Source organism: Antedon bifida, chromosome 1 (assembly GCF_963402885.1).
Source record: "Antedon bifida chromosome 1, ecAntBifi1.1, whole genome shotgun sequence".
Classification (NCBI taxonomy): Eukaryota; Metazoa; Echinodermata; class Crinoidea; order Comatulida; family Antedonidae; genus Antedon; species Antedon bifida.
Genome location: NC_136226.1, coordinates 29911590 through 29925131, shown reverse-complemented (window position 1 = coordinate 29925131; position 13542 = coordinate 29911590). Strand labels below are relative to the sequence as shown.

The following is a 13542-nucleotide window of genomic DNA, read 5'->3' as shown; positions in this document are numbered from 1 at the left end:
TTTCTAATTAAAAATTAGGAAAAAAGTTAAAGATGTATTGTCCCCCAAAAACATAAAAAAATGAAGATTATTAAAATCAGACTTTTAATACACCATTTTGCAGTTTAAAAAAAAAACAAACAAAAAATTATTTCACCTATAAAAAGACAAAAGAAAAGTTTAATTTTAACCAAAAACCATTTTCTGACAGACATTTTAAGTATTTTTTGCTTTCAATTACATTTTTTCAGGTAAATCATTTTTTTTTTCGATCTAGTTTTTGGTCAAAGTGAATAACTATTATGTGACATTAAAATAGCATATTAAAAAAAATTTTAATAATAATAAACGACATTTTTAGGGGGACATTATATCTTTAAAATAATATTTAATTTTACCATATTCTTTGACTTCAAAGCTAACGTTGTATACTTGGCCCTGTTCTTCAGCATAAATAAACCATTCTCCGAAAATAGGTTGATCCGACAAAGGAAAGGTTAAGTTAAAGATTCCTGTAACACAAAAAAAACAGAAAGAAATTTGAAAAGAAAACATTGATAAAACCTGAAACAGTGCAGATAAGAGTTTAAAAGGAAGTTGTGATGTTGTCAGCCATTTTTAATAGTCAGATATTAAACACTAACGATATTATTTCAGTTATGCTCTACTTCTGTATATATAAATATTCTTGGTTGCTTTAGATATTTTAATATATGAATTATTAAATTAAATGATTATTACTAAAATAATTAATTGCTGAAATAAGATTGTAGCTTTTTTTTCTTTTATATTTTATTAGTTTACGCAATTTTTTTTTCCCCATGTGTGTAAATGTTATATATTGGGGTGGGAGACTTATTTGACTCTACAAGACTTTATTTATTAATTACTACTACTCATCTCAGGATGACATTCCACCTGGAGACCATCTTTGTACTTTGAAACAAGCAAAACAAACAAAAGATCTTACCACAACACATTGGTTTCACATTTTCCCACTGTATCATCCGTGACCCCCGGGGGTCAACCACATAAGCAAATATCTAGAAGTGAATAACATTAGAACATTTCAGTTCAAAAACTTAATGTGATACAACATGTAAAGCTTTATTGATTATTATTTCATGAATGGTTTGGTTTATTTTAAAATATTAAATTCTTGGAATAAACTAGTTACTTAACTAGCTTTTTTTAGACTGGATTTTTAGGTCAATTATACACTACTGGACAAATAACAATTTGTTTCTAATTTTAAAATTCTAAATCTCGATAAGTATGATTCAAGGTAATTTTCTTAAATGGCCTTTTTTACTACACTTAGTAGGACAGCCACTAAACCTGGCTGGTTTTTCTTAAAATAAAGTCTTGTTATAGCTAACACAGTACACTGGATTTACAATTTAATAGGCACCCTGGTTAGTTAGGAGAAAACTTAGGGGTGGCTGGGTTATATATAGGTTGTATTGATTGATTAAACTTCACAAAAATGATTTGATAATTTCCAGCACTTGGGGAGTTAGGCCTACTGACAGAGTTATTGACCTTGACGAAAATATATCCTACTTTATGGCTACTAAACATTACCATTTCTTGCTGCTTTAATAAAGATAGAAACGATAAAAGGAAAAGATAATATAGAAAGGAACATTGTCCTTAGTTGTAACAACTAAGTAATGTAATAATTGGCATATTTAATTGGAAAACCTTTGTGCTCAGAGAAAAGTACTTTGCTTATTTAAATGCCAATTAATGTTTACTATCAAATTAACAAGCTTGTTCAACCTCAATGTTCAAAATACTCAACGGAAAAACTCAATTCAATATGGTAAAGTTCTCAATCAAATACACCAAATGTTTGAAAATTACTGTGTATTACTATTAGTTAACATTGCATAAAATGTATGATTTTTGTATAATTTTCTTATTTTATTATTTTAATCATTTTTTCCAATTTTTATTTCTCTTCACCTCTGCATCTTTTGGTCTCAAATCTGGATCCACCAAAAAGGCTCGGATAAGAACTGTAAAAAAACAAACAGATAAAAAAGTTATGACATTTTTTTTAATGCAGATGACACGTGTGACAAATGCATAAATATCTCGTAAACAAGTGTAGGCCTAGGCCCAGGTTGTAATTAACCCAGCAGCAAATATGTCACATACAGGTGTGCTTGTGTGTAGCTTATTGCTGGGCCGGCTGGGCCTGCTGCCTACCTAGTGTCAATCAGTGATTTGAGCCTAACTTACCGGATTCTTAAACTGAAGACTACTACTATTACACAATACATGAATTCTTAGACACTTATTATAATCTGGAAAAATTACACTGTATACTGGATTACCAAATGGGCAATAAATGTTATTAATTAATCTTTTTATTTGTTTTCCTCTTTTCACAACATTTTTCCACCAAGAAGAAAATATACACAAAACGGGAACAATAATACAGGACGCCGCCTATTGTATTTTAACTTTTTTTAAACTTTTACAAACTTTTAATGGTCAAAAAAAGGTATTACATTAGTTAAGGGAGTTTTCGAACGAGCACGTAAACGTTAACTTAACGCTATTTCCCAAAATACAACGCGAAAGCTCTGCCCACTTTGTAAACAAATCGATCTGAAATGTCACTAACCTGTTTGACCGGGCTTATAAATTGGTCTATCAGTTTGAAGAAATACAGAAGATCCTTTTTCTTCAATACGAACAAGACTTGAATTAAAAAATGTATATTCTTTACTGTTTCCAGGAACGCAGTTTCCACATACTTTTAATATGGCTTCACCTCGTAGTAGATTCGGTACCTACATTTTTAAAATCACGTTAGTTTTTTTCTTCAAAATTTAATCAACGAAAATATCATTTATAGTATGCCAACATTATTGTAATTTTATCAAACATCATTAGGCCTATTTTAAGCTATACGCGGTGTAATATACCATAATCCAATAGGCCTACGAAAAGTTATCGTTTTCTACATCATAGAGGTATGACACTTTTATAACTCCATGGTTTTCTCCATTGTTGTTAGTAATTACACTTTCATTATAAGAAGTTCTTTAAAATTTGAACACATTTATTTTCGCCGTCAAAAGGGATATTGACTGACAGGGCTAGGGTACTTCAAACTAGGCCATAATTGATTTATTTAGAAAACTCCCCTGCCATACAATATCCTTCTTCAAGATGCAATGAACTGCACCAGTCGGTGAACAAACTAAATAAACCCAATCTTGGAATGTTTATAATATACACAAAGCCTACTTTTAATCGCTTGTGAAATAGACATTATATAAGAGACAAAATTGTCAGGTGCTCGAAAGGTTAGTCTAAATTGGCTAAACGTGAGTAGTGTTCGCATTAAAGTTGTGTTTAAACAAACATAACGTCGCGAATATTGCGGAGTACTCACAATATTTACACGGAAACCCTAAATAAAAAGCTGCTAATGATAAAAACGCGACTTGCTCCGTTTAGACAATCTGATATATTTTAAAAAAACTCTTCACATTCTTGGAATTTGTCTATAACTGATAAATATTGCATGGCGTTGATATAAATACAGCTTGTGTATATTTCATATCGTGTTGGATGGGTAGAAGCTGGTAAAGTAGAGCGCTGGGGTCAGACAAGAACAAGTGGATTGTGGAAACATACCGAGACCTATATAATTAAAAAGAGAATATCAAACCTATCATGAACGGTAAATTACATATGTTGTTTGTTTATGTACCACACCGAGCGAGTGGCAATCATATTGGTTCCAAGTCCATCTACGTCTCTCCTTTTTATAGTGTTGAAATCTGCTGCACAATGTAGTGTATTGCTTAACATGCAGTGGCTTTTCTGTTATTGAATTGTATTTTTAGGAATACTTATTATGTGTTTAGGTCTTTAATCATATTATTTGATTATGTATTCTTACCTTAAAATCAATGTTCCCCTTTCCTGTAAATATGAATAGCATTAAACCAGTTAAAACTCAAGGAATGTGATGAAGTATAAACTATACACACTGCAGTACTGTTTTGAAACATGAAATGTATACAATTTCATAGGGTTCAACATTTGAAATTTTAATTGAAATACTCTGGCATTATCAACTCTCTAACATATTGGCATTAAATGCATGTGTTTTTTTTATTGAGGTTCTTTACTACAACATAGGCAATTATGTACTGTACACTATACACCTAATTATGCGGTAGATTCAAACAAACTGCTATAAACATAAACTGAATTTATGGAATCGTAATGTATTAGGTACAAAAATAAATAAAAAGGTCAAAAACGAAGAATAACGATTAGATGGATGGTACAGTTGAATTACAAACGTGATGGCTGCAGGTGGCCAAATTAAAATTGGACGGCGCGCACGTTACAAAAAAAATGATGGGTTTCACTGACAAATTGAAAATTTAACTAAAAGAATAAGCAAGAAACTTACCTAAAATTTCTTCTTGTGTTGATGAAACTTCCTTCCCATCGTAAATAAGTGACACATTTACTAAAACAGGTTCAGATGGTTGGAATATTGTAACACTAATCGTATCAGTTGTGGTCGATCTTAATACTGATGGGCATGTCACTAGATAACCCCTAAAAAGTGATATCTTTAATTAATACACAATATGATGATTACAGAAAGATATTAACTTAACTTGTAATCCCGCCACAAGCGATGGATCTTGTGAATCCGCCTTCGTCCATTTTATCATTATTGTTTTCTGTGGTCCTATGGGCCTATGTTGGATGTAAATAAATATCTTTTGAATTGAATGTCTGGAAAAGTGTCTCATTTAATTCTTTATTCTCACTTCCCTGCCTCAGTAGTATTAACGTTCTTAATCGCAAACTTCCATTGCTAACTTTTCCACTTAATCGCCGCAATCTAAGTCCTACCTTTCCAACTTACTCGTAAAGTTACAGTGCTAACTTTTCCACTTAATCGCAAGTTAAGTCCTAATTTATTCAACTTACTCGCCGCAATTTAAGACCTAACTTTTCTACTTAAACGCAAACTTTACAGTTACAGTGCTAACTTTCCCACTTAATAAGAAAGTTACTACTAACTTTTCCACGTAATCGCAAATTTACTGCTAACTTTCCCACTTAATCGCAAAGTTACATAATCGCAAGTTATGTGGTGCTAAGTTTTCCACTTAACCGCAACGTGTATTTGCAGCGGTAACATTTCTGTGTGGGTCTACTGCAGGTCTATTGTTTGCCACTTTATCACAAAGTGAATTGTATTGGTTTAATAGAGAATATATCTCGATAATATTGAGTCCAGTAAATTGTAAAGTAGGTAATTTTATGATAAACAAACTTGATTTTCACAAGAATGATTCAAATTGCAACTCGGTACACTTGTTACGACAAAATTAAGGCCTGAATGAGTCGCAGAACAATAAAATGTAACATTGGGATTCATTTGCAGACTAATATAAATTAACGATATTATTTAAGGTCAAGTAAGTTTATCGAGCTGCTGATTTTAAAAACATAATTATGAAATCAACCAAACGTGTTTTGGTAGACGGCTTTTCTTAATGGGTACTTCCCGTATAGTATATCACAGCATTTTGATTCAGCAGTTCTTAAGTTTTCGCAATATTTATAATCGAATTTAAGACCGGAAAGTTGTGTAGTGGGAGTATTAGGCAAGCTAAAAGAAGTGAAAATAAACGAGAAAATAACTGTTCAAATTGCAATGTTTGAGAAATTTCAAATAACAACATTAACATTTATTACTGTCTTAGAAAGCAAATGTTAATTTTTATATCCTTAGCAATCGATCAAAGTTTATTTATTTATGAAAATTATATAACTCGAGACATTTTTTTAAAACTAAGTCTTAAAGATTTAGATGAAACGTTTTCCATTGCTTCGGGGCAGGAGAACCTGCACATCGTTTAACGGAATGTTGAAATCGGATGAGGAACAGATTTACGTTCCACTCTCCTAAGACACCCAAACTGAAGATTGACTGTAAAGGGCAACTAGAAGCAATCCACAAAATAGTGTTTAGGTCTTAAACATCTATTTTGTACTCACTTTTTCCACACATTTAGCTTTTAAACACGTAGTTACATGTTTAGACGTGTGTTTAAAACCTAAACGTGTTTATAGCTATGTACATGTTGTTTTCCTCTACTCGTTTAGCAGTCCACATGCCACTATGTTCAGTCAACATGTTTATGTACGTGTTTAGCGTTGCGTGCATGATTTTACTGTGGCGGAAAAAAGCTCCACACATGGCAAATTAAACATGTTTAAAACCTAAACGTGTTTTTATATTGCTCCACATTTTTAAGAATCAACACGCACTGATGTGTTCAGTTGGATACAGACTACATGTTTAGAATGTATTTAGAACCTAAACATGTTCATATCTAAACGTGGGAAAAGTGAGTACAGAATACATGTTTAAGATCACTATTTTGATTTTCAATATTAAAACGGTATAAAAGTCAAATGTTTCATTCGTTAACGTAAAAATCGTGTTTTATTATGTGGTGGAAAATAAAGTAAACCTATAGATTTGAGCAATGTAGTTGTACTATCACATGGAAACAATGCTATAACGTCGAGGCCACATGCCCTGGGATAAGTTACAAATTCCTTAGTGACTGAACCGTATTAACGGCTTCCTTCTGTATAAAAAAACATCAAAATGATTAGACTTAAACGGATGTTAAAGGTTAGATGCATGCCTTTCAGTCATCGATTAAGATACTAGAAATTAGTACAACGAGGCCTGCCATTATAGGCCTAATACTTGTCACCTATTATTATTGTAAAGTTTAAAACATTGTATACTCCAAAATAAAAAGTTCTTGTCAAACATAAATTATTCAAGTGTTGAAATTAAGACTTACCTATTCGCATTTGCGCGTGTGCAGAAAGAGCAAAGTGATATTAAAACAAAAACAGAAACTCCGAATTTCGCCATTATTAACATCGCCATTATAAATTATATCGAACGAAATACGCACACACAAACAACCGAAAATAACTCGGTGCGATCGTATAGTCAACAATCTCTGTATAGCACAAAATTTAAATCCACTCCTAGTAAAAATGTTCCTTTGGATAAATCAGCATATTTATGGTGTATATTATGAGTTTCCAACCTTCATCTCGCTTAAGGTTTAATGCTTACAGAAGAAACATATATGACTAATTTTATCTGCACACGATATGATATATCCACTTCACAACAATGAACAGTAAATGTCTTGATAGACAGCTACCAGTAACTTTTAAAAATTGTCGAGAATTGTTAGTGTTGATATCTTCAATAAAAGGCTATTTCCAAGTCAAGATGAGCTATAAAAGATCAAAATAAGACATCAAGATCACTTTTAAACACCTTGTGTCTCACAAACTTGTTTGCATAAGAAGTAAAAGTGGATATGACGTAACAATTTGTTTCAACCAATAATAATACTGGATAAAGTATCGGCTATTAACCAATGGACAAACGAGTTAATTGGAAGCTTTAGGGCGATTCTTATTCGGAGAGGTGGATGCCATTCTATAAGAAAGATAATACAATACATAAGAGACTATAAGGCATGAGTGAATTAGCGCTGATCAAAATAAAAATAGGTATACTTTTTCATCTCAATCAAAATGCACATGTATACAGTTAGGCCTATCTATACATGATGATGAGATGCAATCGTAAACCCGAACTGTCGGACCATGGGGCAGGAGTTGCCCAGTGGTGGTGTGGGGGATGAGGGTATCCAATAATGATAAATCATCAAACGTAGGCCGGCTGGCCATTGTGAATGGGTCATCATAAACTTAGTCGCGCACGTTTAAATCTTTTTACTATAATACGCGCCGCAAATTCGTCTTTCATTGCTGCATGCAATGCACTCATGATGAACCTATAATATGAAGCAAAACAATACTGACCTGGTTATCTGAAGAATATTACCAAAGAACAACAACATCCAACTATAACATTTAATTAATGATATTAATTAGAACATGCAACTTTCATTCACGCTCTTCCTCTTCGTACAACAGTAGACCTCACAACGGATCTGAATGCGTGCCACACACGAATTTGCACAAATATAAATAAAAATCGACTCAGGAGCGTGCACTACCAATAAATCGACTCTCCTTTGACCTTCAACTTCAGGGTGTTTCGAAAATGTTTATAAACATTCGATATGAGGAGATTTGTATAATTGTTGGTTGACCTTTTAGGTGGTGCAATACATCAAAATCTAAAGTCGCTCCTTAAAATCCGGAGAAAAAATAGATTTGTTTTACAGTCGCTCGTTGGGTCTACGTACGTGTGCTTGCGCTGCGCGTGCCTACCTCTAGTGGGAACCCAAACTTAGCTTTTAAATTTATTATTAATATAACCTATATATATATATATATATATATATAAACAAATCAGGCAAAGAACAATATATATATATATATAAATGTAAAATGTTGACTAATTGATGTTTGATCGATTTTTAGCATAAGTCTTATTTTTCTGTTGCTTTCGGGCCTACACCTACCCACCAACTATTATTAGGCCTACTCTATATTTTTTGGGTGCGAGAGTGCGTTTGAACTTTCCATTGACCACCGTGGCGCGGCCACCACGACACGTGGCGCGAAAGAGAAGAGTACAACAGAGTGTAGACAGACATATATATAAAGAGTTACGACATTGGATTATAGTCACGTGATATGCAGATCAATTTGTGTCAAACTTGTCTCCGTTATTGCATGTAAAGTATAGGAGCAAGAAAATACTTTAAACTTTTTCTTATATTTAAAAAAATGTAATTGCACATTTTACGGTGAAATATTGATGTGCACAGCGTACATAAGTACTTGCGGCAAAGAATATTGCGCGCGCGTGCGCTAATACATTATAAAGTTCGATTGATTGATTTTGGAACGAAACATCCCATAACTACGTCCTATTAATAACAATTATGTAATATTTTCAATTCATAATGCATGTTTTGATGACTAAATAAAATAATAAAGTGTCGTGGATATATTTGTTAAAATATTGAATAGGGTATGAACAATATTAAAATAATAAAGGCAAATTATTACAAATGAAATGATGAACGAGTATCTGAAAGTTTGTGTCAAAAACACACAGAGAGCCATATACTGTATAAAAAGAGGGGTGAATTTGTGTGTTTTTTGTATTGGTTCATGCTTTGATGTATCCTGACTTGCATGTAGGCCCTAGCATTTATTCTTTTGTTATTATAGACACAATATATATATGTTACCAAATTAATACCATTAATAAAATTAATTACTAAAATAAAAACGGAATATAAGCGTTATTTCATAGACAAAAAAATCTAAAAATAATGCATGAACTATAGGAAAACGCTATACAAAAGAAACGCGCGCGCCCTCAGCGTGCGAATTCTTTGACACAAAAATGGCTTCTAATTTTCAATGTCGTAACTCTTTATATATATATATGGCTCTGAGTGTACTGTAGAGTGTGTGCGCCGCCCAATAATGCAACACAGAGAGGGGGCGGCATTCAAAAAAATGAATGGATAGAAAGAGAGAGTCAAAGATAGTGTAGTGTAGATAGATACTACACTATCTTTGATAGAGTATTATAGGCTAGGCAGAATGAAATATTATATCAAGTCAAGTCAAGTCAAGTCTCATTTATTATCACTCTTCCCTTGTATTTATATGCCTACTAGGCCTAGGCTAGTTGTTTTCTCTAGCCTAGGCCTAGTTATTTCTATACTGATTCATTATAAATTATATAACTTAAATAAGCCCCTTCCTAGATTGGCTTTTAAAAATAAGAAAATAAACAAGACAAGCAAAACTTATTAAATCACTTTTTATTGATTGGTGGCTCTGAAAAGAGCCGTTTGTTTTGAGTTGAGAGTGCCTATTTTGTTAGGTATCTAGGCCTAGGCCTATTTCTTTTTCTTTGGCAAAAGCACAGCCTGAATGTTGGGTAGAACACCGCCCTGAGCAATTGTTACGCCTCCGAGTAATTTGTTCAGCTCTTCGTCGTTACGAATAGCTAGTTGAAGATGACGTGGATTTATTCTTGATTTCTTGTTGTCTCTCGCTGCGTTTCCAGCCAACTCCAAGATTTCAGCAGTCAGATATTCGAGAACAGCCGCCATGTAAACGGGTGCACCAGCACCAATACGATTGGCATAATTGCCCTTGCGAAGAAAACGATGTACACGTCCTACTGGAAACTGAAGTCCAGCACGACTTGACCTGGTCCTCCCACCTTTTCTCTTTCCTCCTTTTCCTTTACCTCGTCCAGACATTATGGTTATACAGCACTACAAATATTTTCAACCACGAAATAAACAGAGAATAAATGTACACCGCTATTTTTATAGGTTTTTGGAGGCTCATAGTTCGGTTTATCAACATCCAATCGAAATGTTACGCGCGCGCCAACCAATTACAGATGGGCTCAAGCTGTAAAACTTTTTAGCCAATAACCTACAAGGAAAACGATGATTGGCTATCTTTTATAATAGTTTGATTGGCTAAGAGTGTTTGCAGGAATAGCTCGAATTAGAAACCTAATTTGCATACCGTGCCTATAAATACCGGCCAAATTGAATGAAATGATCATCGTTTAATTTTGAGCGTAATAAATTCAAGATGCCACCAAGAAGTCCAAAAAAGAGTCCAAGGAAGAGTCCTAAGAAGAGCCCGGTGAAGGCTGGCAAAGGCATGAAGAAGGCAGGGAAAGGCCGTGGACGAAATGCTGTAACAAAACGCCGACGCAAACGAAAGGAAAGCTACAGCATCTATGTTTACAAAGTTCTGAAGCAAGTACATCCAGACACTGGAATTTCTAGCCGTGCCATGTCAATCATGAACAGCTTCGTCAATGATGTCTTTGAACGTATTGCTGGAGAAGCATCCCGTTTGGCTCATTACAACAAGAGGTCTACAATCAGCAGTCGTGAGGTGCAAACTGCTGTCCGTCTTCTCCTGCCTGGCGAACTTGCCAAACATGCAGTGAGTGAGGGAACCAAGGCTGTAACCAAATACACCAGCTCGAAGTAGATGTCGACACCTATTTTCTCAAACCAAACGGCTCTTTTCAGAGCCACCAATTTAACAAAAGAGATTGATTTGCTTTTCAACTTTTTTTTTTTTTTTAATACAGAAATAAAAACAGTTGTGTGATGTGTGATAAAGGCTATTCCTATATAGGCCTATACAAAATTCAATAAAACATAACACAAGGCCCTAGCTAGGCCTAGGCATAAATATATTTGTCATGCCCTTTACTTTTCCTCAATAATATTGTGTAAATTATAGAATATTGACAATATTCTATAATTTACACAATACTACAACACTATGCATATGAAACAATGGATAGGTCTATCTAGACAAGGCTTAATACTGGCCACATGTTTTATCTCTACCACTCCAGGCGGCAGGCCTAGGCTATATCCCTTTTGTTTAGTTTAGAGTAGGTAGTATAGCTATGCCGCCTAGGCTACTAGGCCTACACTATCTTTGGCTGTACAGACTTATTCCACATGTTAAAGTTCAGTATTCAAATAACTGCTGTTAAGCTGCAGACCAATCAAATACAAGCTCATTGAAATGTTTCTTCATCACACTGTCGATGTTTTGCGTTTTCTGATAAAACTTCATTTCTTAATTGAAGCTCTAAAAGAAGATATTTCATTGTGTTGTTAACACTGTAATAACAAAATATTATGTCCTTTCAAATACTTTTGTCTTTGATTTTAATTAAATTGACTTAAGCTAGTTCTTCTTTGTACTCAACTCTCTCTTTTTTGGGACTCTCACAATCAGATAAAATTAAAAGCATAGAAGTGGCCTAGAGTCTGAAATCTAAATTTAAAATGGTCTTACCAGCCACACCATCTGATCTATGTTCTGCTTGAACAACTCTCTTTCTAAGAAACAATTCTGCATCCTGGCCAATCTTAACCAACTACAAAAAAACAAACAATTTAAATACATTTCAACATTATTGATTTTTATATAATAATAAATATAGATTGCAAAGACTTAAAAACTAAAGTTTTTTTCTTTATACCTTTTCAATTTCTTCACCATCTTCCACAAATTTGTTCTTTTTAAATTCTTCATTTATTTTTAACCTTGCAGCTGTAAGAAATGTAATATTAATAATTTATTAAAGCTCCAGTCCAAAGTTCATTATTTGTAATATAAATTGCCATTTACTAAAAACTAAACTACAATACTCAACATTATATATTAAAACATTATCACCCCATAGGGAAACTCTGTTGGCCTTTCAACTGTACATACAATAAGAAATATAAACTAAAAAATCATACTATTAATATGTAGTTATTATTTCAGTATAATATCCTAGATTTACTCTTTAACTAAAGATGTATTGTCCCTTGAAACACAAAAAAATGAAGATCAAAATATTCTAAATTTAAATTGGCCATATCAAAGTAATATTAAAGTTATTCACTTTAAGTCGAAAATTAGAGCCAAAAACAACAAGTTTACGTAATTAACAGGTAAATTAATTTGATTACAAATCGTCGCGAGCGAAAGTAAACAAAGATTTCATACCACGGGTATGCATTATACCTGATGTTAATTAGGATTGTTTACAACTCGTCGCGGTTGAGAAGGTGTTTTCACACAGTTTTATGATTATGCATACAAAGTAGCCAAACAAGCGCGTTGCATTATGAGATATGTTTTGATCGAAAACTTTGACTGGAAGTCAAAAGTTATTTTTTGAACAAAATATTTCAGCTAAATTATTTTTTTTTTGACTAATTTTTGGTGAAAGTTAATAACTATGATACTTCAAAATGACCCACTTTTTTTCGAAATCTTTTTTTTAAAAGTTTTTTGGAATTAGTCAAAGGGAAAATACATCTTTAAGCTTACCATTTAAAACATGGTCATCATTTTTAAATACCATTTGTCTTGTTCGATGAAGAGCACGAAATGTTGCAAGTACCTTCATTTTAAAAAATAAAATTATTTATTATTTTATTTATCATCGGATTCATTTTATTTCGTCATTATAGTAATATCAAAATACTCTAGTTGGCTAGTCCAGGGACACAGACAGAGGCTCAGAGCACACAGGAGGCCTATGCCATGCCTACCTAGCCTCCTCTAAAATAAAAAGTTCTAGGCAGGCCTACTGTAGATAGGCCTACTAGTATTACTAGCTAGGCTAGGGTATAAATTAATAGTAGGAAGGAGGTATTTTAATCATTAATATTAAATTTTAATTAATTATTCAATAAAATTTGAATTGCTTTAATTATATAATCTCACCTTTTCCCTCATACTTGCCAACTGTTGTCATCTAGTCTTTAGGCCATACCTCTAGCTAGCTAGGCTTCGCCCGTTGTGATTTGTTATGATTTTAGAGTACCACACTGGACTGCTGCTGCCGTGTAGTCTTTGCGTTTTCGTGTGTGTTTATAGAAAGGATCGGCCTAGCCTAAGCACTGTGTGTGTGATCGAATTACTGGACCGTGACCATCTCGGCTGTAACACAGGAGCCTATCCTGAAAT

General features: G+C 33.3%; 3 protein-coding genes and 1 pseudogene across 3 annotated transcripts in view; 1 reads left to right on the top strand and 3 right to left on the bottom strand.

The window, feature by feature from the left end:
- Window positions 1–7282, bottom strand: part of LOC144849159 (C3 and PZP-like alpha-2-macroglobulin domain-containing protein 8) — a 31665-nt gene extending 24383 nt beyond the window's left edge. The window contains exons 1-7 of the mRNA XM_078706186.1: window positions 6861–7282; window positions 4427–4578; window positions 3905–3927; window positions 2615–2783; window positions 1948–2000; window positions 950–1022; window positions 378–491 (exon numbers count right to left, since the gene is read on the bottom strand). Coding sequence (XP_078562312.1) covers window positions 378–491; window positions 950–1022; window positions 1948–2000; window positions 2615–2783; window positions 3905–3927; window positions 4427–4578; window positions 6861–6949 — 673 coding nt within the window. The 5' untranslated portion in view covers window positions 6950–7282. The remainder of the gene's footprint in view (window positions 1–377; window positions 492–949; window positions 1023–1947; window positions 2001–2614; window positions 2784–3904; window positions 3928–4426; window positions 4579–6860) is intronic.
- A 2497-nt stretch (window positions 7283–9779) lies between these two features.
- Window positions 9780–10654, bottom strand: LOC144849110 (late histone H2A.1-like). The gene has a single exon (XM_078706111.1). It carries the CDS (start codon window positions 10284–10286, stop codon window positions 9918–9920), a length of 369 nt encoding a protein of 122 aa, XP_078562237.1. The 5' UTR covers window positions 10287–10654; the 3' UTR covers window positions 9780–9917.
- LOC144849100 (histone H2B pseudogene) lies at window positions 10622–11082 on the top strand (annotated as a pseudogene).
- Window positions 11083–11148: 66 nt separating this feature from the next.
- Window positions 11149–13506, bottom strand: LOC144849118 (complex III assembly factor LYRM7-like). Its single transcript, XM_078706124.1, has 5 exons — window positions 13300–13506; window positions 12901–12973; window positions 12059–12129; window positions 11872–11953; window positions 11149–11661 (listed from the first exon to the last, which is right to left on the bottom strand). The coding sequence occupies exons 1-5, from the start codon at window positions 13309–13311 to the stop codon at window positions 11588–11590; spliced, it is 312 nt and encodes a 103-aa protein (XP_078562250.1). The 5' UTR covers window positions 13312–13506; the 3' UTR covers window positions 11149–11587.
- Window positions 13507–13542: the final 36 nt, after the last annotated feature.